This window comes from Manis pentadactyla, chromosome 3 (genome assembly GCF_030020395.1).
Source record: "Manis pentadactyla isolate mManPen7 chromosome 3, mManPen7.hap1, whole genome shotgun sequence".
NCBI classification, from domain to species: Eukaryota; Metazoa; Chordata; class Mammalia; order Pholidota; family Manidae; genus Manis; species Manis pentadactyla.
The window spans coordinates 4,072,687-4,097,398 of NC_080021.1; the positions used below are offsets into that span (position 1 = coordinate 4,072,687).

General features: G+C 57.0%; 1 protein-coding gene across 1 annotated transcript in view; it reads right to left on the reverse strand.

Moving 5' to 3' along the window:
• TSNARE1 (t-SNARE domain containing 1) overlaps window positions 1–23,891 on the reverse strand; it is a 75,985-nt gene extending 52,094 nt beyond the window's left edge. Inside the window, 6 exon segments of the mRNA XM_057497673.1 lie at window positions 13,100–13,152; window positions 13,154–13,577; window positions 14,787–14,892; window positions 14,894–14,940; window positions 21,239–21,354; window positions 22,671–23,891. Of these exon segments, the coding sequence (XP_057353656.1) occupies window positions 13,100–13,152; window positions 13,154–13,577; window positions 14,787–14,892; window positions 14,894–14,940; window positions 21,239–21,326 (718 nt within the window). The 5' untranslated portion in view covers window positions 21,327–21,354; window positions 22,671–23,891.
• Window positions 23,892–24,712: the final 821 nt, after the last annotated feature.

Genomic DNA, 24,712 nt, shown 5'->3' on the forward strand with positions numbered 1-24,712 from the left:
GCTCTGGAGTCAGATGGTGATGGCACAACACCAAATGCACTAAAGCCACTTCAGTGTTTGCACCAGGACGGCCAAAACAGGAAAGTTTCTGTTGTGTGAATTTTACCAAACCAAAAACTCCATATAGAATGTTCTACAGACACTGCCAAGTCCCAGCGAGGATGAGAATGGCCAGACCCTGCTGAAGAGCTCGAAACAGCACGTGCCACAAGAAGGTCCCTGCATCCCTTAGAAGACCGGACATGGGCCACCCTGCGGCCCAGCCACGTGCAGTCACTGTGCACAGGAACACATGACGCCCACAGAAGTTGGGCTGAGATGGCCACAGGTCATGTTCCCACCACCAGGAAAGGGTGCCACTGTCCATGAGCAGAACACAAAGGCACAGTCCCTTCATGCAACCGAGCCACGGAGGAAGGACAGGCCACACAGTGATCCCACAGCTCTGCCTCCAGGGGATTGACCAGGCCCCAGAGCACACTCATCACAAGCCAGTTTACAGCACGTTTCAGCAGACAACAGTCACCTGGTGCCCTGGGCTGGGGGGAGGCTAGGGGACTTCCGGGTAAGGGTTACCAGGCACATGCATTTGTCAAAGCCCCTGGATGACCTAGGATCTGTGCATCTCACTATACAAGAGAGAAATGAATGACACGTGGATATTTAGGAGGTGTGCCCTGAGACCCACAGCTCTCTCCAAAACACATGCAAAAGTAAGGGGATCAATGATGGGCAGGCGGCCCACTCCCACCAACCCCACGCAGCACAATGGGTAGGCACGTGGTGGCCACTGTGTGATTCTTCCAACTTTTCTGTGTGTTTAAAATGCCCCAGGTAAATGCAATAAAAAAGGAGCTTGGTGTGAGGTCTGGAAGGGGCTGGGAGTGTGGGGACCCTTCCCAAGCCAGCCTGTGGTGACCTGGCATAGGGGAAACACCACCATCCTGGGCCCACACACCAGGATGCAGGCCCCAACCAGCTCTGCTTAGCGTCCCAGGGCAGAAGCACAGACTTCCCGTGTGGGGCTCCCAGGAGGACACAGGCCGCCTGCAGGCCCATCCTGCCAACCGCCAACGCCTCCCACTCTGGCTCCCAACCCTTCAGCCATCTCTGTCCTGCTGCCACCAGGAAGCATGGCCCCTGAGCACAGGGTGACCAACTCGGAGGGCCCACATGCAGGCTGGGGGCGAGGTGGTACCCGGAGTGGTCTCCAGGAGGCAGGTCCATGACGGAGGGGCTTCTTCCCACCACCACCTCTCAGCCACCTGGCTCCAGGCTGGACACTGCCAGGCACCACCTCACTGATGAATAAACACACAAAACAGGAGGGGGGTGCATGAGTCACAGCCTGGCCAGCCCAAGCCCAGCCCCTGGGAAGTCCCCCAGACCCCTTGTCTCCCTGACACACAGTCCAGACTGTCAGGACCATGCTATGTGTCTCCACTGCCACACCCCGTCCCCAGTCCCCAGTACAGATGGTGCCTCCAGCCTGGACAGGAGGGGCTCCCTCTCCGAACCTGGCAGGTCCCCTGAGAATGGTAACAATGTCGCACTCTGACCAAGAGGCTTGAACGGAAAGAGGAGAGCATGGAGACGAGCGGGGAACCGCACACAGGCGCACAAACACGGAGCGGAGCCTGCAGCGGTGATACCCAGAGGGTGAGCCTGGAGCTCCCCTGTAACATGGCGACATGCCCCTGGGAGCCCATGAGCTTCTTCTACAGGACACACACAAGGAACAGGGCTCAGGCGGCGCCCGCTCCCAGGCCTCTGTCCTCGTCTGCAACATGAGGCAGAGGGACTACTCAGCTCTAAGAATCCTTCCTGCCCTCCACATGCTTGCGGATGACTCCAGAAGCCCCTCACACTGGGGCAGACGGGTGGGGGCATGTACCCCACACTTGTCCTTTCTTGAGGCTGGGCTCTGGATACCTCTTCAAGCCCTGTCTTCTGACCACCACGTCCTGCCCTTGTGGCAGTGGCCTGATGGGCCACTTGGAACCAAGTCCTTGTCATAAAACTACTGACCCATGAAGTGGCCTGCATCTTTCCAGACAACTGTGGTTCTGAGACATTCTGTCTCGGATCTGGGCATGAGGCATCTGAGCTCCAGGAGGCTGAGTGGGTGGCTCAGTGCACCAGCTAGTAAGGTGCCAGGAGGGACAGCAGGCGGCTTTCACAAAGGTGACACTACCCCATGGGCAGCCATTGGTCTCAGGGAGAGCCCCATGGAGACGCAGCAGCAGTGAGGAGGCCTCAGGCAAGGAGCAGAGCCTGGAGCTGCCCCGGAGCCACATAGGCTCTCAGCTCACCAGCCCCTGCTCCAGCAGTGAGTCAGGGCAGAGCCCCCTGGGGCCAAGCAGGTCCTTCCAGAGAGGCTCCCCCACTGGCCTGGGGTGCAGGAGGCGGGAGCCGGGCAGGAGCTGCAGGGCTGGGCAAAGCTTCCCTGAGGGGCACGGTCCAGGGCAGGTCTGGTCCCCAGCCAGCGGGCAGATGCCAAGCCTCCATCACAGAGTTCCCTGTGAGCGGCCCACAGAGACCCCTGCCTCAGGATGACACGGTGGGCGTGCCAGTCTTGCAACAGATGCAGAAGGTCAGGTGGCTATTTCTGATACCACTGTGGGGTTTGTAGACACCTAGAGTCACCATGGGCGGGCATGAAATGAGGGCTGGGGGCATGGGTGGGGGCTGCCAGCCACTGCCTTGGAGCTGCTGCGGACCCAGGGCTGGGGTGGTGTGTGTATTCCTGGGTGAAGATGTAAGGCAGTTCCGGCCAGGACAAGGACCACTGCCAGGCCCCCACCAGGTCCACCCCTCCCCCACTGGAACCTGGGCGAGGGCGTGGGGGCCTCTTACCTCAGCTGGAGAGATGCCAGGGTGGATGCCAGCTGCACTGTCAGGCAACTCAAGTTGCCTCCTAGACCCAGCCTTTCCAATGGGCTCGGCCCCTGGTCACACGGCACAGGACATCTCCCAACCCCCTTACAGTCACACGGACCGCAGGACTAATCCCCCCTCTGGAATGTGGGAAGTGGAGTGTGGTTTTCTCTCATGTCCCCAAAAGGAACTGCACGCCCTCTGCCTCTCCCTTCCACCCTAGCGGGCAGGCAATGGGGCACCACATCCAACAGACCAGGGCAGCTGGGGGGGCAGAGCCACAAGCTGGAGGGGGCCTGGGCCCTGGGCCCTGGGGCAGAGCTGCCGGAGGCCTGGCCGCTGGGCTGCACAGGGAGACGCAGCCGTGCCTTCTCGGGGCTCTGCCCCAGCAGCTGGGCCTCCTTACCACCAACCACACACACAGCCCCATTCAGCAACAGGCGGCACACTTTGAGCCCAGCACAAGGGACAGATGACTGACATGTGCCAGTTCTCCTGGGCGCTGTCCCGGACGCTCCGGGCCTCACTACCCAGGGTGGCCCCTGACGGGCAGGCAGGCAGCACAGACATAGTCGGGCCTGTGCACTCAGCACGGGTGACAAGTGACAGGCCCAAACGTGGGCAGGGGCAAGGTACAGAGGAGGCCAGGGGTGTCAGGGAGCCCCAACAACTGAGGGAGAGGGAGGACAGGTGTCCTTACGTCCAGCAGCCCAGGTGTCTGGTCAGTACAACAGGGACAGAGGGATAGTCACTCTGGCTGAGGGGCAGGTGAGGTGTCTACTGCCAGCCGTGGACCACAGGGGTGCCCCAGGTCAGCGGTGTGCACTGCACAGGATCTGGGGGCCAATGGTATAAAGAAATCTAGCCCCAGTCGTCACAGAATAACCGTGCGGAGCTCCTCAGAGCACCCTGCCTCTGCCATAAGGGGGCAGCGCCAGGGCAGCCCTCCCCCTGTAAGCAGCTGAAAGCCGGCAGCCAGGGGAATCCGCCCGCTCGTGGGCGGCTTCAGTGGAGCGCCGCGGCCCTGAGAGCAGCCTCCAGGCTCCCAGCTGCTTCCTCCCGGCAAGGCCAGCCGCGGAGCCAGCGTCCTGGGGCAGAAGCAGCCCAGCGACGGCACCGCCTCCTGGGTCTCTGAGCAAATACACGCCCATGTGCACACAGGGTGGAGCAAAGGAGAGCTTTCGGGGAAACGCCAACGTCCGAGCAGCCGTATGCCAGCCCTCCCACAGAGATGGACGACCAAACCCAGAGCAGAAGGACATACCCAGGAGCAGAACGTGACCCGAGCATGAGAACCCTCCACAGACACAGGCACAGAGATGCAGAGACGCAGGGATGCAGAGACAGTAGAGACGCAGAGACACACAGACTCACAGACACAGAAACAACAGGGACAGCCCAATGGTGAGGACGTGTTAACCGCGTGAGAGCCCTCAAGGCTGCAGGGAGCCCACCAGCCAGGAGAGCTGGCGGGCAGAGCGCCAGGGACTTCCGACAACACAAGGAAGGCATCTGAGTGAACCCCCACTTGGGGTCAGCAGCTGGGGGCGGGGCAATGCCTCTGCGAATGGACCAGGAACACAGAAGATGACAACAGAGGCCCAGCCACGTGCCCCCAGGGTGGCATCTGGCGTGCAGGGAGCAGGGAGCAAACGGAATGGATTTCAAGAAAAAGGACCGAAAGTACCCAAATTTTATGCAACTATGTACTCCTCGGCATAACTCCCAAGCAGGGTATAAACATTAAAAATAAAAAACCCAAGCCTCATCATAGTCAAAATTACAGAAAGCTGGGATAAGGAAGGAACTCTGAGAGGGGCCAGAGAGGAATGCATGTTACCCTCCTAAGGACACACAGAAAAGGACTCTGTCCTTTCACCAGAAACCATGGGACCCAAAAGACAAGGAAAGACCCCTTTAAAGGGCGGCAAGAAAGGAAAAAGCCTTTCAACCAGAATCCTATACCCAGGGGAAATATATTACAAAAACAGAGGCAAAGTAAAGACTTACTTTAGACAAAAAAAGCTGAGAGAATCTGTTCCAGCCAGATCGCCCTACAGGAAATGTTGAGAGAAGTTCCTCAGGTCTAAAGGAAACGTGGCTCTACATCCGGAACTGAGGGGAGCCAGGTGGTAGGTACGCAGGTAGGTGAAACAGACATTCTGTCTCATTTCTAATTTTTATTTAGGAGACAAGTAATTATTAAAGCAAAATCAATAACAGCATGTTGCCAGCAATAGTGTGCTGCTGACGACGTGCAGCGGTGGACTTGTGACCAGCGTCGGGGGCAAGGAGAACTGGAATCCCCTGCCCGTAGGGCCGCGGCCGCAGGCAGAGTGACAGGGTATTACCTGAAGGCAGGCTGTGAGCAGCCAAGACATAAATATGAACTCTAAAGCAACAACAGGTCTACTTAATAAGCCAGCAGAGGAGGTGAAATGGAGTCCTAAACGCTCAATCACTCCAAAAAAATGAAGAAAGGGAGAGAGAAAAGAAACAGAGAACAGAAGGGAAAATACAGAAAGCAAATATCAAGATGGGAGATGTAAACGTACACATATTGGTATTTCCTCCAAAGATAAATGACCTCAACCTAGTCACCCAACACAGTCCACATGTGGCCATGGCCGCCACGCTGGGGAGGGCGGACCACTTTACGGCTCCACCGTCTAGTGCGCAGCGCTGTGGCCACTCCAATCCTAAGTGGAGATGGTCAGACCAGATCAAAACCAAAGTCTACAATGGACACAAGAAGCCCACTCTAACCCAGGCATGGTCATTTTAAATAAAGGACTGGGAGATACGTACACAGCATTCGTGAGAAGCTGGAGCGGCCACACGAATATCAGATGGTTGAAGTAAGAACAGTCCACGTGAGCATGGATAAGAACATCTCCACGATGATAAAGGGCCCCCGGCTGAGGAAGGCACAGCAAGGCTGGGCATGCAGGCCCTGACGCTGCCCCTGGGAGATACACAGAGCAGAAGCTGACAGAACTGAAAGGGGGGCGGACAAGGTCACGGCACACCAGAGACGTCAGCCCTCCCCGTGTTAACAGGATGAGCAGACAGGAATCGGTGCGGATAGCAAGGCTGCAACGACACCAACCTGACCTGGACGGCATTCACAGGACACACCACCCAGCACAACACAGACGCACTCTGGCCAAAGGCAGGTGGGCACGCACCCGGATACACTGCATTTCAGACCATGAGGCAAGTCTCCATGTACTTATAAGAGTTGAAATCAGACAAAAATTTTCTCTGACCACGACAAAATTAAGCTCAAAGTCAGTAACAGAAAGATAGCTGGAAACATAGAAAATTACTTGAAAATTAAACAACACACTTCAAAATAACCATTAGTAAAAGAAGAAATCACAAAGGAAATTTTTAAATATTTTTAACTGAATGAAATGAAAACAGAATATATGCAAATTTATGGAAGTTAGTGATACAGAAGAAATTTTATAGCAATAAACACGTGTATTCAGAAGGTCTCAAGTCTCAATGTCAATGGCCCCACGAAAGTAAATTAACCCCAAAGTAAGGTAAAGGAAGAAAGTCATAAAGATAAGCAGAAATCAATTAAACTGATTTTGGATAGAGAAAATTAATGAAATCAAAATCTGGTTCTTTGAAGCAATCAATTAAGATAGACTTACAGTCAGACCGGTCAAGAACAAACCAGAGCTGACACCAATTAGCACTAACACAAGAGTGCTCGTCAATCACACAGGCACTCAAATGACACCAAAAGATTTTCATGAACGACTTCATGCCAATAAATTTGATAACTTAGAGGAAATGAAGAAGTTCCTTGAAAAACCCAAATGATTAAACTTCACTCAAGAACCAGAGAAGAAGTGTTGCAACATTAAAGAGGCTGTGATTTCGAATCTCCATGATGGCAACACTGGCTCAGATGGCTTCCTTGGTGAATTCTGCCAAATACTTGAGGGAAAAATAATACCAATTCTACACAGTCTCTCAGAAAGCAGAGGAGGAGAAAATTCCCCCCTCAGTAAGACTTACTTTACGGTCATCACTGTCAAGCCGATGTGGTACTGCACCGGGCGGAAAAGGTCAGCACCCCCTGGGGACAGCCACATGGCCTCAGACGGAGCACGCAGGTAACTCGCTGGGGACAGGACTGTCTTTACACCTGACGGCACTGACTGATGAGCTGTTCGCTGACCCTTGGTGTGAATGTAACCTAACTCCACGATTAACTCAGCACGGATCAGATCGTAGACTGAAACGTAAAAACTAAAACCATAAAGCTTTAAAAAACAAAAACAACATTCGGGCCTTGGAGCAGGGAGACTTTTTCAGAAGGACACAAAGAGCAAAATCCATAAAAGAAACCTGCATAGCATCAAAATATGAAACTTCTGACCTTCAAAAAAGACACAGTTGAGAAAACAGAAGACAAGCCAGAGCCGCCAGAGGAGAGTGGCTCGCAGTACAGAGACCTGACGGGCCCAAGTCCAGAGCCCAGAAGGAGCAGAAAGGCCACAGCCCCTAGGGAACGGGCGGCGGGTGTTGACACACCAGCAAAGACGTGCAAATGCCAGTGGGCACACGGCAAGCTCTCAAGGTCAGGCAAACGCGACGCAGTCCCATTGCACCCCCTCCCCAGAATGGCTAATCTCCAAGTGATGCCAGCACCAAATGTTGACAACGCTGCAGAACAGGTGATTCTGTATACCACACAGGGACTGAAAATGGTTGCAACTTTGGAAAACAGTTTGGCAGCTTCTTAAAAAGCCAGGCTTACACTTCACACATGACCAGCATTTGACTCTTAGGTGTTTATCCAATCCTGCTGTTAGGCAGAAAGACAGAAATGAGAGGGATGAAAAGGAGAGAAGGCCCCCAAAAATGACTCAGGGAGTGGATCAGATAGAGCCAGAGAGCCAGAAATGACTTAGAGAGTTAATCAGATGAAGCCACAGGGGCCAAGAGTGACTTGGGAAATGTCCAGGGTCCCCCAGATAAGAAACATCAGAGGCACAGGCACAGCACAGCCCCCGTCCCCATTTCACCAGTCAGAACAAGCCTAGAGAGCTGAGAGCTGTCAATCAAGGACCTCTCTGCCCTGCCAAAACCACATAAAAGAAGCCTCAGAATGAGCACCAGGGCCTGTCTCACCTTGGGCAGCCCCAATCTGTTACTCTGTGCAGAGTGCATTAAACTTACTTTGCTTTCTTGACTTTGGTTTCTCATCTCATTGTATCTGACTTCCCTGCCATACCGAGCCAAGTTCCTTCCTTCCTAACACACCCAAAAAGTGACAATGTTTGTCGATAGAAAGATTTTACACAAATGTTTGCATCGCTCTTACTCAGCCAAAAGCTGGCAGCCATGAAACCGCCTGCCACAGGCAGAGGCACGAGCTACCGTGCACCCACTCCTGAGCAGCAAGACGGGGCACGCCTCAGACACCAGCAAACACAGCCAGTCCTCAGGTGCATTGGGGATGGTGAAGGAAGTCTCCCCAGGAAGAGAGCTGACGGCAAGCACCCATGTTTGGGAGAGTCCAGAAAGAGAGACCCAGCCCAGAGTGGCACAAGGCACATTAGGGGTGGTCCTGGGCAGGTGAAGGGGCACAGGAGCAGCTGTGGATGCCCTACACCACACTTGATGGCAGGGCGGTTCTGTGGCGCGGCGCGCATCCTAGGTGCATCTCGCTGACCGGCACCCTTCCGTGGGCACAGTGTACTGTGCACAGATTCACTGCACTAAAGCCACACCCCCTCCTGGCAGGCCTTCTGGGCAGGGCCGCCCACCCTCCCTCTCTGCACCAGGCTATTCCAGAAACAGCCCTGAAGGAGTGCTGGGAGGGGAGCCCCATTCTCCACCTCCCACACTCCTAAGGGGAGCAAAGGCCCCCTCAGAGGTTCTTCACACCACCTGAACCACTTCACAGGCACTCAGTAAGATAATCAAACATCAAACACCCGGCAGAGCCTCTGGGGCTTCTCCCTGGCGACCCACCCCCACCCTCTGCTTCTATTGTGAGCTGAGATAATGGGAAGACCCAAAAAAGCGACTGCTCCACATCTCCACCTTACAGCAGCCGGCCTTATCTGCCCGCTGCACAGGAGAGAAATTAAGCCTCCTAATGCACATCGGCCCCTGGCACACGGCAGGGCTGTGCTCCACGCCGGCCTCAGGGAGCACCCTACACGGCTGTCCAGGCCCCGAGGGCCTTGGGAACCGATCGACGCCCCCCACCTCCCACCTGGGGCTGGGCTAAGGGCTGGGTCCCACGCAGGTGGAGGCCATGTGACAACACAGTACCCAGATGCCAGACAAGCCAGGGAAGGGGGGCCCGCTTGGCTCCTGAGGCGGAAGGACCTGGGGCTGCCGCCTGGCCACTCCTCCCAGGCTGTGGGGGTTCACCTGGCAGCTCCCACACCCTCGGGGCCCAGAGCTCCCCGGGTGCAGACTGACACAGCAGTGTGCAAGCCCCACGTAGTGATTCCCACAAGAGGCAGGTCTGAGTACACCCTAAAGTCCAGCCGTGGAGGGCAGGACAGAGCCCTGGAGGACCCTGTGATCCCACTTCACAGGCCAGCCCCACAGCAAACCCTGGACTTCCCACCTTGGGCCCAGGGAGTGGCTGCTGGAATATATGGAATCCACTGGGGCCTGGCCCCTCCCCCCGGTGGACCCCGAGTCAGTCTGGCTGAGTACAGAGGTATGGGGCTAACCCCCCAGGAGACACCCCCATTCTAAACGTCATACACTCCAAGTTCTGAGAGCCACAACTGGTGGGCCTCAAAGGAGAAACCCGGGCGTGTGGCTGTGAAAGGTTCACCACACCCAAGCCTGCACTGACCAGAGCGAACATCCAGGACTCACTCATTCATTCAGAAGCAGAGTGGCACTATGGCACCGGGGACTGGCATCCTTCTTGAGCAGCAGGAAGCTCAGGGCACCCAGCAGACAGGACAAGAGGAGATGCTGGAGGCAGAGTGGAGCTTGGCCCAAAGGCAGGGCCAAGACCTGGGCCCATGCTGTGTGCAGGGGAGGAGGGAGGGACCAGGACAGGGCTGGGAGCAAGGAGAGACTGTCCGGCCGCATCTCAGGGGGAGGGCGTGCTGCACAGGGACAGGCGCAGGCCGGCCAGGGGAAGGAGGGCATGGCCAGCAGCCTGCAGCTGGGAAAACTGGGAGGGGGACAGGCCCCTGGCCGGGAAAGTGCCCACAGCAGGGTGGCCACCAAGGCTGCTTCGTGATTTAGGAGCTGATGGCGCTGCGACTGGCAACATCTACCACAGATGAGGTGCGGGCGCCCAAGCCGAACTCCCTACTTCTCCTGACCAAGCATTTCTCCCACCCTGAACAGCAGGCCTGCAAAGTGCTCTGGGGAGAATAGCTGTGACCAGATCCAAGGCCGGCCAGGCCGCAGGGTGTCCCCAGTGAGCAGCAGCAGACAGGAAGGCCGCCAGAAGCCACACCTGGGCCACACTACCAACCCCCCACGTGCTCCAGAAGCCACAGAAACGGGAGTCCATGACAGGTCACCATGCAAGGGAGGGCTAACCTTTGCAGGCCCGGTGGAAGAGGGTGGGCCCTCTAAAGCTGTGAAGGCTGACCCCACCCAGCCCGGGAGGAGCGGCTGGTGGACAGGGCCCAGGGAACCAGGCCCCCTGGGGGGGACTGCTGCAAAGTTCCCAGCCAGAGGGCAGGGCAGGAGGCTGGCAGGGCAGGCACGCATGACAGGCCGGGGTCAGCTGCCAGGCCAGGGTGCAGCACAGCCCGGGAGGCAGACAGCTGTGTGTGGCGGGGTGGGAGGCCCCAGGCCGGGCTGCAGGGGCAGTGCTCCTGACTCAAGGAGGGAGGCCAGCAGACCTTCCTGTCCGTTTGGGAAGATCACAGGAGCCAATACGGGAAGCAGAGGCCTGCAGGGCACTGAAGGCATGGCACTGCAGAGTCCCATGACCACAGAGGCCCTGTGGCCCCCACACCCCACTTCAGAGCAGAAGACCCTCAGCCTTAGGGACCCCAGAACTCCATGACCCCGGCCCAGGCAGGGCATGCACTTTCCAGACACCAGATGCCACTAAGACATGAGCAGTGGTGCCCAGACCACGGCCTGTCACCGACATCACCACAGTGTAGGGCTGGCAGCAGAGAAAGGACACAGAGCCTGTTCTGGCTGCTGGTCAAACATGGTATGGCTTCTGTTTTTTCACATTCTTTATTTTCTGTCCCTGTTTCAAAAACTAGGGAAGGAATTAGAAGTGCCCAGGTGCCCCAGGCTAATGCCCCCTGGGAGGGTCACATGCCTCCCTGCTCCCTTTCCTGTCTAACTCTGAGCACTCAGATTCCGCAGTAACCCACGCCTGCCCTGCGGTTGGCATCCCCAGCACTCTGCTGCTCCCAGGCACAGGGCCCTGCACGGAGGAGGGCTCAACTGACACAGAACACTGAGGGCAGTGACCCCCTGTACCCCACGCCCGTCCGGGGTGTCTACGGGAACAGTCGAGACACCCGTCCCCTGAGAAGGCAGGGGCAGAGGCATTCCCATTGGTGAACAGAACAGGCCAGTCATGGAGGGCATGGGTGGGACTCAGGAAGAGCCAGCAGTGGATGAGCTGCAGGCTGGGCAGAGCAGCGGGGCATCAGCTCCTTGGCCTGGGGGCCTGAGCCTACTGGTGTGTCCCTGGGCCCTAGTTCAGGACAGAGGCCCAGGGGCCCAGAGGCCTGGGACGTGAGGCTGGACAGAAGGCAGAGAGAAGTGCGTCAGCCCCCTGGCCAAATGGCGCCCCCTGGTGTTGCCACATCTGCTGGCACCCAGCCCTCCCATAGGCCCGACAGGGCCGCCACACACTCAGCCCCCAGCCTGTGAGGAGGCTCGAGGGCTGCTCCACAAGGAAGCAGAGGTCCAGGGGCCCTGGGCCCAGGCAGCAGCCCTCAGCATCACTCCCACCTCCTCACCACACTGCCTGCCCCACTGGGTACCTGTCCTTGTCTCACATACAAAAAGGGGGGGCCCTGGGCTCAACGTGGGCTTCTACCTCCTGCACAAGGGCTGTGGGAGGGGAGCCCAGTCCCAGCATCCCAGAAGAGAGGCTGTCCCGGCAGGGACACAAGGGGAACAGCCAGCCCTGAACAACCTCCTGCCCAAGGGCAGCCTGCCTGGTCTGGGGCTGCACTCCTACCCCTTCTCTAGGACACTGTGAAGGGAGGTCACACCATGCACCCCAGACACCCTGCCAGGCCTGCCCTCCGTCAGGGACACATGCCCAGCACTGCCAGCACTTTGCACACACCGCTCAGCACAAGAGCAACGCTGGCTGGTATCTTGAGGGGAGGAGTGGGCACCTGCCGCAGCCCCCGCGCAGGCCAGTCCCATGAGGTGCGGCCTTCTGGCAGCTTCCATGATGGAAGAGAGGCCTGACACACATGCAGCAGGGGTCCAGCATGGGGACGGCACCCCACTCCTGCAGCTGCTGCTGTAATGGCCTCACATGGGTGGCCCATGGTCCTGCTACCATGGGGGCACACGTGTCTGCAGCACACACCTGTCTGGGGCCCACTGCACTCCAAGCCCCCAGATGTCCTGCTCACCCTGACCTCCGCTGACCTCTCTGAGCTGCTGTCTGACTGGGGCCTTCTTGGGGAACTCAAGCCCCTCAGAACGACACTCCCCAGAAAACAGCCCAGCCAGGGAGGTGCCACACCACGGGCTGCCCCCTGAGGCCTCCATCCACCCATGCTGCCACTCAGAGAAGCCCAGCCAGTGTTGAGACTCCAGCAATACAGCCGGGCATCCCCTGCCATGGCTGTGCCACTGGATCATAGAACCAGCTCAGAAAGTCAGCAGGACCCTTCCTGTGATGGACGGGACAGGGGAGTCAGCTCGCACGGACGATGCAGGGGAAGAGCTGTTTCAGTTGTGCGTGCCCCGGGGAGCCCCGGAAAATGTATTTCTTACTATAGCTCATGGTCCAAAAGTGGGAAGCAAATGCTCCCGAAGGAAAGCTGCCTGTCCCCTCTGCAGTGTGCCAGGTCCCCACCCCAGGGGGCCGAGGCGATGCAGGAGGCACAGGGCACAGCACAGGGCGAGTGCTTGTGCTGGCACAGCAGATCAGCCATCACAGTGTCAGGCCCTGGGGAGGGAGCAGAGGCCTCCTAAAGGGGGCACCCCACAGGCCCAGGGGTCCCTGCCCTCTTGCCACCAGGGCGACCTGGGGCAAGACACTCACCTCTGAGGGGCTCCTGGCCGAGGCCCTTGGAGGACGAGGCCTGGCAGGAGAATGGGTGTGAGGGCCAGGGCCTGGGGCTTGCCAGAGCCCGGACCACGGGCCAGCCTGTGGAGGTCGCCCAGCTTGCGCCGCACAGCGGCACGCAGGTCCCGCCACTTGTGCTTCAGGTCCACGAGGTCACGATGGCAGTAGCCCAGCAAGTTCACGGCCTGCAGGATGCGGCTCCACACACGGTACCTGCGGGTGGGCTCTGCCTTCAGCAGCCCCGGGCCAAACAGAAGCTGGTGGTGCTTGCTGACCTTGCTCACCAGCAGCTCCATCTCCTGTGGGCAGAAGTTGGGCTTCCTCTTCTTGGCCCGGGTGGCACTGCACCCCGCCACCCGGCCCCAGATCCCAGCAGCCAAATCCCTTCTTGGGCTGGTCGCGGTTGGCAAGGTGGGCTCCGGAGTCCCACCTCCTTCGGGGGCAGCCCCTGGCCCTGGAAAGGCACCAGAAGGCGGGTGTTAAAGGCCCAGGGCCAGTGGGGACAGCAGCTGCAGCGCCGCTCCCGGGATGCCTCTTCTCTGGCTTCCACTTCAGGGGGCTGCTCCGGGTCACCGCCCCCTCCCTGCCAGGCGTCCAGAGGCCGGGTTGGAGTCCTGGCTCCACTGTGCTACCTGGGGGGGCGCCATCCAGCAAGGCACTGCACCTCCAGGCCACACCGCCATCTCCAAAAAGGGTCGCTTCTGGCCCCACCTCCTGCCCGCAGCCCTTGTTAGGGGCAAAGGAGTGAGACAGGTGGCCATCCTGTCCTCAGGGGGAAGGCACTCTGGCTGGGGCCAGGGCCAGGCCACTCCTAGGACATCCCCTGCCTGGGAACAGCCTTCACCACTGACGGGCCCTGCTGCCCTGGCTCACACCAGCCCTCCTGCCCAGCTGAGAGAGCCCCAGCCCTGGTGACCCCTGAGCAGCGAGCTGGAGGCAGGCCGGGAGGCAGGAGGGTGGTGGACGGTGGCCCTCTGGGCCCCACAGCCTTCCACTCAGCAAATAGGGTCCCTGGGCAGGGCCAGCCAGTAGTGCCAAGGTCTCCAGGCCCATGTTGATCTGGGAGCTTCATCACCAGCCAGCCTGTGTCTCCTAGGGACAGGGGACTATCCAAAAGGGCAGAGACGGTGGCTCCCCACCTGCTTCAGGTTCCCAGGCAGGGACAGAGCCCCAACACTGAGTTCCTGAGGGCAGAAGGACCTCTGAGCCTCGCAGGGCCACTCAGAGAGCAGCAGCATTACTACATCTCTCCAGGTCCCTACATCCCAGAGGCCCACCTCTGCAGAGGCCCCAGGGGCACACACCACAGGCTGCCCCCGCCCAGCCCTCCCTGCAAGGAGAAGCCAGGCTGTGAGCTGGTCCCGCCACGGGACACACCGCCTTCACTCAGGCCCTCGGGCAGGCTTTGTCCCTGGAGCCCATGGGCCCCCATAGCCCCAGGCACCACCTGCCCTGGCCCAGCTCCCCACCCCACCATCCATCCCAGGAAGAGGGAAAGGCCAAAGTGGGGAGGCTGCAGACCAGCTGAGCCCCTGCCCCAGCCCCTCAGCGCCACGCTGCTCAGGCGCTCCCCACCCCTGCCCTCCGGCCTCTGCACTTTGCTCCTGCACCTGGGTGCGACCTTCCCTGGGACCCCCCAGATCCAGCACCCAAGCGGAAGTACCTCGCCTCCTGGCCCTCAAGCCTCTGGGCGTGCCCGCCGGGCCCAGGTCACCTTCCCCATCCTGGCCCACACCGGGGTCCTGAGGGCTGCTCTCTGGCGATGGGCAGGCAGGGGAAGTGGCGGATTCCATACTCAGTCCAACATTTAGCACAGTCTACAGACAGCAAGCGACAGTCACAGTTACACCCAGCCTGCCCGCAGAGCAGCCCCCATGCAGGACAGCACACACCCTGGGCCCTCCAAACATCCACGCTGAGACACTCCACTCAAGCCCACCTCCTCCAGGAAGTCCTCCCTGACTGCCTGAGTTCTCCCACCTGGTCACCCCCTGGGGGAGGTAGAGGTCTCAAAAGGCCATCTTGTCCATCCTCCTGCCTCCAAGCATACCACCCAAAGCACACTCTTTCTTCCGGCTCCAGGCTGGGGGAGGGATGGAGAAGGGTGGACAGAGCGGCAGGAGGTTTCCAAGCCACAGAGAACTGCTTGTAAAGTGGTTTTCCAAGTCAGAATAAGAGAACTCTCCGTGGGGTCTGGGCAGGCAGATGCAACCCCAGGCAGTCACAGCACATGAGAGAGGGCCTGGGATGGGGCTGAAGCCAAGGCCCAGGTCCAGGCATCCGCGGGTCTGAGGGTCTGGCTGTGAGCCTCTGGGACAGGATCCATCTCCCAAGAGGGCAGATCGGTCATTTTCCCTCTTCCTGAAGGCCTTGGTGGGGAGCCTGCAGGAAGGGTCTCCTCCCCAGACGCTGTGCCAGGTGCCCCTGTGGGCAGATGCTCCCTGGGCCCGGAAACCCCAGTCCCAGCTGTTGCCCAGACAACGGTGTACAAAGAGGAGACACAGCTGTCCGCATACCCAGGGGCAGTGCTTACCACCCGCTCAGGCTCCCAGAGCCACCCCTGCAGGCCTGGCCAGCAGCCTGTGTTGCTGCCCAATGGCCTCGCTGCGCTGGCATCTGGCACGAGCAGTCCAGGCCCTGCCCACCTCCCCGGGTTACCCCACACAGTCCTCAGACACCTGTAGGGAGGCCAGGCTGGTCAGCCTCCTGAATCACATGACCCTGAACTTTGGGTGGGGGGTGGGGACAACAATTGCTTGTTTCTGATTATTACAATAATACACACAGTTACAGGAAAAAATTCAAATGCAGACAATTATAAGAAAACAATAAAGATCACGTGCAGCTGCAGCACGCAGAGGTAAATGCTGTTAGCAGGTACAGTGAGGGTCTGCACACCAGAGACTGTGGGCAGGCGCTGATATTTCATTCACCACATCCGCCATCACATATCCCCGTGGACGGAGGCGTCCCGCATTCGGGCGACCCTGACGACTGCATCTCATCCATCACGGACAGAACTCCCTCCGCTGGGTCCCAGGCTTGGGAGCGACGACCATTCTGCATTTTCACCTAAACCACACTGCAGCCGCCAGTTCTGCCCACCTCTGCCCTTTTCCTGACAATCTAGAAGAACATGGCTGGGCCACATGGGGGTGTGGGTTTGGGGGGCAGGAGGGTGTAGCCTGGCAGCAGTGGGCAATTACTTCACATGCATCTCTGGATGGCAGTGAGACCGAACGCATCCCACAGGCTGTGAGCCATCCAAGTGTCTTCTCACCACAGAGCAGGCCCATCTGTACGCAGACCTGGGGATTTCTTCCTAACACGTGAGCTCTCTACATGTTAATAATCTGCCAGCTGGGTTTTGCCGCCTTTGTGACAGGATTTTACCAAGAGGGGAGAACCCTACACTCCTCATAACCTATGGGGTGGCTTGGTACCTCACAGCAGCCATTCCTGAAGTCGGGTCTGCCTGCCCGGCACCCTGCCCAAGAGGCCCTGCCCCTGCCTCCAGGGAGCCTCCCCAGATCACCCCCAAGAGGAGGCTGAGAAGCCAGGACCACACAGCACCCCAGAGGCGGCCCTGTGTCATCGAGTGTCAGCAAATCAGGATGATGCATACTGTCTTCTGATGGCACAATTACATGGAAACCATTTTTAAAGGCAACTAGATGTTTGGAAATGAGGAGCTATAATCCCAAATAAATCCTGGGTCATAACGAAAATAAATTGTTTAAACTAAACATCAATAAAAAATACTATATATTTTTTAATGTATGATATTCAGCCAAAGCAGTAATTATTTGGACATTTATAATCTTAGATGCAAAAAACTGGACATGAATGAGGTAAATATCCAACTGAGGAGTCAGAAAAACAAAACAAAGAAAAGAAGAAAATAAAATTATGAGCAGAAATCAATCAAATGAAAACAAGCATATAATGGGATCAAGAAAGTCAAAAGTCAGTTCTTTGGGAGTCTTAGAAAACTGCTAAGTCTGTCAATATTAATTATAAGAAGGAAACAGGGAAGGTATAATAAAACACTATTAGGAAGAAATGCAATTCAGACACCATGAGCTCATGAAACCCTGGAGGTGAGCACAGTTCACTCATTCCCTCTTCACCATGACCAGCGGGGTCCCATACCCTCCACTGGGTCCCAGGCGGCTGGCATAGCTCCCCGCGCTGAGTAGGTGGGGAAGGAGCCAGCGGGGCTGCTCCAGGGGCCGCCCTTACCCGCACACTGTGGCTGCCCCAGTGTTACGCTGACAAGGGGCTCCTACTCTGTATGATTTCACGTCAATAAATTTGAACATTTAGATGGAACAGATACATATCCAGGAAAATACAATTTAACAAAACTAACCCAAGAAGAAATAGAGAGCATGGATAGTTTTTGCAACTGGAGAAATTAACCAGTAGTCACAAAACACTCTCCAAGAAAACCCCAGGCCCAGAGAACTCGTCAGCAAAATCCTGGACACATTTAGGAACACAAGCCCTAGGCTTCCAAAAACTCACACACAACACAGGCACCATTTCCACCCAAACTGTGCAGAGGCTCTGGTCGGCTCAGGAGAGCAGGGAAGGGAAGGGGAAGGTGAGAGCATTGGAAAAGAGGAAAAAAACCATTAATCCCAAATGATACCAACGGTACCGTCTAAACAGAAAGCTAACTTCAGGTTCTGCAGACAAACAATTACAAGTAGTAAGAGTTTAACAAAATGGGCGGACATAAAGGCAGTGAACCAAAGCCAGTGACACTGGACAGGAAAAACAATTCTTCAGGAAATGAACTTGAAGGGACAAAATGGAAAAGGTGGAGGAGACCCTGGAGGTGAGAAGAGATGAGAGGGCGTCAGTGGGCCGCCATGCAAGGCACTGGGACACACGGGCAGCTGATGGGCAGGGTGCCATGGCCACCCTGTGTGTTCCAGGGGAACTCTTGTTATGCAGAAAGTATGATGAGCATCACACATGTACTCTCTTTTTTAAGACACATGCTGGAATATTAACAGACGACATGTGCAACTGCCTGGGATTTAGTGCAAAATGACCCGGAGTTATGGGGGTCCGATGGCACTACAAGGCTCCACCAGCCTCCAGTGCCAGGGGAAGCTGAGCACGAGCAGGCGTGCAGTGCACTCATCACCAGAATGGGTCTACTTGTCTGTGTCTGACATTTTTCATAGTCAGGAAGAGGAGACATTGAAAAATTAAAATCTCTAGACTTTGCTTCTTAAGAAAGCCAACTGTGTGTACAAACGGCCGCAACAAAGGTTGGGAACGTGTAACATTCAGAACAGTACCTTTTAGGATGGCAGCAAAAAATGTTTTTATTTTGCTAAAGCAAATTAAATAAAAGATATGGAAGATCTTTATGGAGCAAATTATAAAACTTTATTGAAAGCTATTTTAAAAGATGAGTAAATAGGACATACATATGAGTGGACTAGGTGGCTGAGAATGAGAAAGATGCCAGCTCTCAACACAGTAATACAGTGGGTACCAAGCACTTCCCATCAAAACTCCAAGTATGACCAGAGGTTCTAAAACTTGTGACCCACAACAAAGGGCCAAAAATACCTAGGACATTTCTGAAGAAAAACAAGTAGAGCAACTTGTCCTCAAAAACATCAAAAATTACAGTAACTGTTACAGAAATTAAGATGGGATTTTGCCCAGAAACAGAAAAATTGACTCAGGGGACCTATATGGAAACCTTTACCATGGAGCCCGAGCTGCAGGTCATAGGAGAGGAATCCGCAGACAACCTGTTACTCAAACAGAGAGAAAGGCAGCAGGGTGCCCCCTCCCCACCCCACCTCACACCGTAAACAAAACTCAGTTCCAGCGGAGGGAAAGGCTTAGCCATAAAAACAAATCCTATAAGCTTTGGAGGAAAGTAAAGACAGCATCATTATCATCTTGGGACAGAATTTACCACAGTAAACAGAAAAGTGCAAACCATGAGTCATAATGACAAGCGTATCACGGAGGAACTTCTGTTCGTCAGCAGGCGCCCGAAGGGCAAGGAGACCTCACAGCACATCCGACCAGATTTAGTTCCAAAGCACGTGAGAAAACCTTGCAAATCAGTGAGAACAAGACAACCCTGGGAGAAAAGTGAACAGAGTTGACCCAGGGAGAGGCCAAGCGTAGGGTAAACACAAGTCAATGGAGCCCATCAGTGAGCAGGGCAACCGCATTAGAACCAGAGGACAGCACCCCACACGCTTGGAGGCGGCACCCGTGGGGTGTGGAGCTGGCCAGGCCGGGCACAGAGGGCGTGCGCCTGCAGAAGCATGGTTGGCACACCACCAGCAAGCAACGCCCAGCACCCCACGCAGGCGAAGCACGAAACTGAACTCCGACACCAGGACCAAGGAACAGGACAGCTTTGAGCCACATCAGGGCCTCAGGAGTGAGGCCGACAAAGCAGCAGACAGTGGAATGCAACTGTCGGCTCTACTGCACACAGCCCAGCCTGGCGTGCACAGCAAGGTGCTTCTCTGTGTAGGCCAGGAGCACACCAAGAAGAGGAGCAGAGGCCCTTGGACGCCACTTGGGCAGGAGGATGGGGAGGGCACCTGGAATATGGGCCACCAACCTGTACCCTGCAGCTAATCATGTGCATGCTCACACCCACTCAGCCAAGTGTCTACAGGACAGCCCAGAGGGCTTAACGTCAACTGCGCAGTTCACGCAGTCCCCTGCTGAAATCACCACAGCCACACGGGCCAGCCTGCCCACCTGCCACACCAGTCACCCTGTCGCCAGGACCCCAGGGCCTCCTGCCTGGCCTCCTCCCTGCACCCACCTGCTTCCTTCCTTAGTCACCTAAGTCCAGGTAGGCCCCTGACAGAGGGTGGGCCCCAGAATGTAGGGTGTGCCTGCCTTCCCCTCTACCATGCCAGATGCGGACAAGGCTGCCTGGGTAAGTGTCTCCAGAAGGAAGGCGTGGGACACGGCCGTGGGAGAAGGCCAGGCCTTGGTCAGATGTGCCAGATCAGGGTGCCCAGCTGAAAGGAAGGGCAGCGAGGGAGGAACATGATGGGACCATCCTAGGGGTGGCGCCCGGGTCCAGGCATCAGTGTATCGCAGCAGCCAGGCCTGGGCCTCCCTGGGAGTCAGGAGGTGGCAATGCGCCCAGTGGTGAGGAGGGAGACCCCGTGCATGGCAGCACCGGGGATGACCACAGGGCCTCATGCTTCTGCTGCATGGATGATACAGGAGGCTGGCCATTGCCCGGGCACATGCTGCTGGCCTCCTCAAGGGGCTGCCACGGAGCCAGCAGTAGCCCCTCGCTAAGCCTGCATGGCACACCTGGGGGACCAAGCCCCAGACGAGAGCCAGGGAGAAGCTATAAGGAAAGAAAAGGGTGCACCCTCAGAAAGGCCGCAGGCATCAGGGCTCCTCCCCAGCGGAAGGGCTAAGGCTGGGCCTGTAGCAGTCGGGGTCTGCAGGGATAAACACAGGGCTCAGGGACCCCAAATCCCATCCCCTTCCCCCTCCCAGACAGCTGCTCATGGAGGCTGTCCTGACCCAGGTGCTGAGGCCAGAGGTGGGGAGCAGGGACAGGCAAGGCCAGCGGAGAGCACACTCAGAGGCCACGGAGGGCTCTCGTGGTTGGGCGCGGGGCCAGCCTGAGGGCTTATGCAGCTCTGTGGACAGGGCAGGGGCTCTGCGCTCAGAAAAATCTGGAGGGGGTGTCGCTCTGCCCTGTAGCAGCTGCGTGGCCCTGGGGAGTCAGGCATCACACTGGACCTGTTTTGGCCTCTGTACACTACAAGAAGTAACACCTGCTGAACACTCATTAGGAAGGCCAGACCAGACTACGTGCCTGCTGGGCCATTCACCCAGCACCTGACCACCCCCAGCCCCGCTTGGGGCACCTGCTGCACACCAGCTCAGTGTGGGGTGACAGCAGACGTGCAGGTCCACTCCCGGCAGGCACCCTCTCCTGGTGCCGACTCAGCCCGACACCCACAGCCCTAGTCACAGGCAGTGTTGGTCAAAGGGACAGAGCCTGCCATCAACACGACACAGCAGAGACCCACCCCCTGCCACCCCCCACTTCCCCAGCCCACACTGCCACACACTCATTACCTACGGGCTGACAGCCTTGTCTGGAGGGTCCCCCGAAAGGGCCATGGCTCCCCAAGCCACTGCTGCCAGCAACGGATCCATAGGACATCTTCTTGGAAGGTCACCTTCCCACGGAGCTGGAGGAAACACAAAACCAGGGCAGGAGAGGGAGAGAAGGGCTGGCACGCAGACTCGGGGACGCACGGGACCCTGTGCACCCAGCCCACCAGCCAGCCTGGCTCCGCTGGGTCCTCACTCCAGGCAAACCCAAGCCCAGATCTCAGCCCAGCCGGCTCCTCCCAGCCCTGGGCAGCAGCCCCACTGAGCCCCTTCCGAGCATCCTCTTCCCCAGAGTCCTAGTGTGGGGACATTAGGAACAACTGTGCCCCACAGCGACCCTCTCAAGACCATGGCAGTGCCAACCAGAGCCCCAGCTCCCCTTGCTCTCCTCTGAGCAAGCCCGCCCCCCTCCTGGCTTCTGAGACTGTTGGGCCCCCGTGGGGGTCAGCACCCACCCACTAAAGGAGCCGAGCAACGTGCCCGGTGGAGAACCCCTGGGGCTCATGCCGTGTGTATAGTCTCAGCCCCCAGCTCGGTCCTCACAAGCCACGCAGGACGGAGGAGGGCTGGAAGCAGGCTGCCTGACACTGAGCCTGCCTTGACCACTGCTACCTGGACGGTGGGGCTGGGCCACCAGCTTCTCTGGGCCTCAGTCACCTCATCTGTAAAATCACCTCATCTGTAAAATGAGGGCAATGAAGAGAAGTCCCTCCTAGCCTGTTGCCAAAAAGAAGCAGATACACTCAGAGCAGGGGTGGCAAACAGCAGGCACTCAGAACAGATGGCCTGTGGCGTCCACACATCCCCGGGTGACAGCATCATGACCACCCAGTCTGCCCCTCCTGTGAACCGCGGCTCCAGGATGTAGTGGGGTGTCTCCAGCCTAAACACTGCCCGTGACCTACAGTGTCTCCAGCATCTGGGTGTGTCTGCTGGCACGCCTCTGCAGGGACACCTGGGCCTGTGTGCACAGAGGCTTGTCAGGGCCTCTGTCTGGTCTGACACATCCTCACAACGTCCGCACGGCACATGGGGCACACAGGCCAGCCCAGGCTGAGTTCTCCACACCTCACGCCTCCCCTCAACTCCCCGGCACAAAACCCTAAGCAAGAAGGCCATGGGAGCGCCACAGAGGCAGAGAGGCAGGCCCAAGTTGCCAAGCCGGCGTGGGCTTCCTGGGACCCCGTGTGCCTGCAAGAGCAAGACTGTGGGGCCCACACTGTGGGCCCCAACATCCCTGTCTCAGGACCCTTCCATGGCTAGGACGTATCCAAGACCCTAAAGAGCTCTGGTTTAGGGGGACTTTATCGCTATTTACCACACTACAAAGTAAAATGAAGTTTTAAAAATAGATTTATTAACTCATGTTTAGATAACCAAAGCAGACAATTACCTATTAATGTGAACAGCATATCTTCATGAAAAATAACATCTTCCCCAATAGCAGCAGAGTCTTACACTCAGGAACGCTGGGCTCCCATGCCTGCCGCCAGCACAAGCGGTCTCAGCAGTTCACCTGAAGCGTATGAAGGAATCCAGCCCCATACAGCGAGAGCTGGCCGACAGAGGACCTCAGGTACCCCTGAGAAGGACTTGGGGGTGCCAGGGATTCTCGGTGCATACTCTCGACAATCCCTGATGAAGTCAAAACGGTTTGCCTTTCCATGGGTCCCTCAGGCCTCAATCCCACATGCCTGCCCAAGTCGCCACTGGACCTCCCTTCACTTTCCTGATGCTTCCTGAGAGGAGATGCCCAGTCAGCAGGGAGAGAGGAGGCTGGCGGTGTGCATGCTGCCCTGGAGGAGTGCAGGTCTCGGCTGGGAGCAGCGTGCTCACCCACTCCCCAGCACCTGGCAGGCTCAGGCCACAGCTGAAGGTGGCTGAGGTGGCAGGCGGAGCCCGAGGCACACAGGGGCACAGCGTGGAGGAAACAGCATCACCAGAGATGAAAACGTGGTCATAAGGAGAGAGGCTAATGCTCACAGACTGCAGGTGGCGAAGACAGCATCACCCTGCAGACGAGGACCCTGGGCACAGGTCAGGGGGAACGTGCCCGTGGCCATGCAGCCGACAGCAGCAGGACAAGGCTCCAGACGACCAGGCGCACTCACGTCTGAGCCACACTGCACCAGGCCTCCAAGGAGGCTCCACACAACATGCCCTCGTTGCCATCCCCAGGACGGCATGTGTTGTTCTGAAACCAGAACGGAGCGCTACAAAAAGGGACTTCCAGAGAACACAGGGGAGAGCCGAGAAATGAAGCCACAGGAGCAGAAACGGAGAACTCGTAGAAAAGCACGAGGAAAGAGTAGAACGTAGAGCCAAAGACAGAGGAAACGGGACCAGCCCAGAGCCCCAAGTCCAAGTAAAAGAATCCAGATGAGAGGAATCCTAGGGAAAGAAACGAGCTAAAACACAAAATAAATCCCCAAATGAACACATCTGAACCATGTGCAGGACACACATGGCCCGCATGGGCCTGACCCGTAGTTCACAAGGCCCAACTCTCTGGAGCACATGCAGCTGCACTGAAAAGGTGCCTTGTCTACCTGCAGGCATGACACAACACACAACTATGCCCAGAGTGGAGGGCACATGCCAATGTGTGCATCTGTGATGTGCAAAGTGTCCTTTGCATGTGTACATGTGACATGCAAAGTATGCATACACATGTAGAGGCATGCATGTGTATGTGCATGTGTGATGTGCAAGGCGTTAGTGTATGCACATGCACGCATGGGAGGCATGCACGTGCATGTGTGTGTGTGAGCATATGCAATGTGTATACACACATGTGAGCTGTGTATACACATGTATAGGTATGTGTATGTGTGTGCACGAGCAACATGCGAGGCATGCATGTGGGTGTGTACACATGTGTGCATAGGTGCATACTCATCTACAATTATGTGCGTGACAGTGGGTGTGCATGTTTGCACATGTTTGCGCATGTGAGAGCAAGCCCACACGTGGAAAGACATCACTCCTCATCTCGGGAGTCAATAAGTAACGTGCAAATGTTGAGGGAAACGAAGGAGCAGTGACTCAGGCATGCCTCTTAGAGGTAAGGACCCAAGGACCAGAAGCCACTGACGTGTGGAGAGGAAGAAGGGGGGCCTGGGGATAACTGCTTTTTCTTAACTAACCACGTAAAACTCATTTATTCTCTAAACCTTGTGCATGCATAATCTTAAATTTTTAAAGCTTAATTTGTAAAATTCTAGTGAAATCATCACCTGTAAAGATCAGTGCAGGAAGGGTGGAGGCTGTGGGTGTGGTGTCTGCCTTGAGGAGATGGTCCAGGTAGGACCCAATGCTCTCTTCAAGTCCCCGGAGGCGGCCCCAGAAAATTACCAGCATCGTCCTAGGTGGCCATGCGGAACCCAGGCAGGCGCAGGAACCCAGGAGGGCTCAGCCCAACCCCAGATACACCGC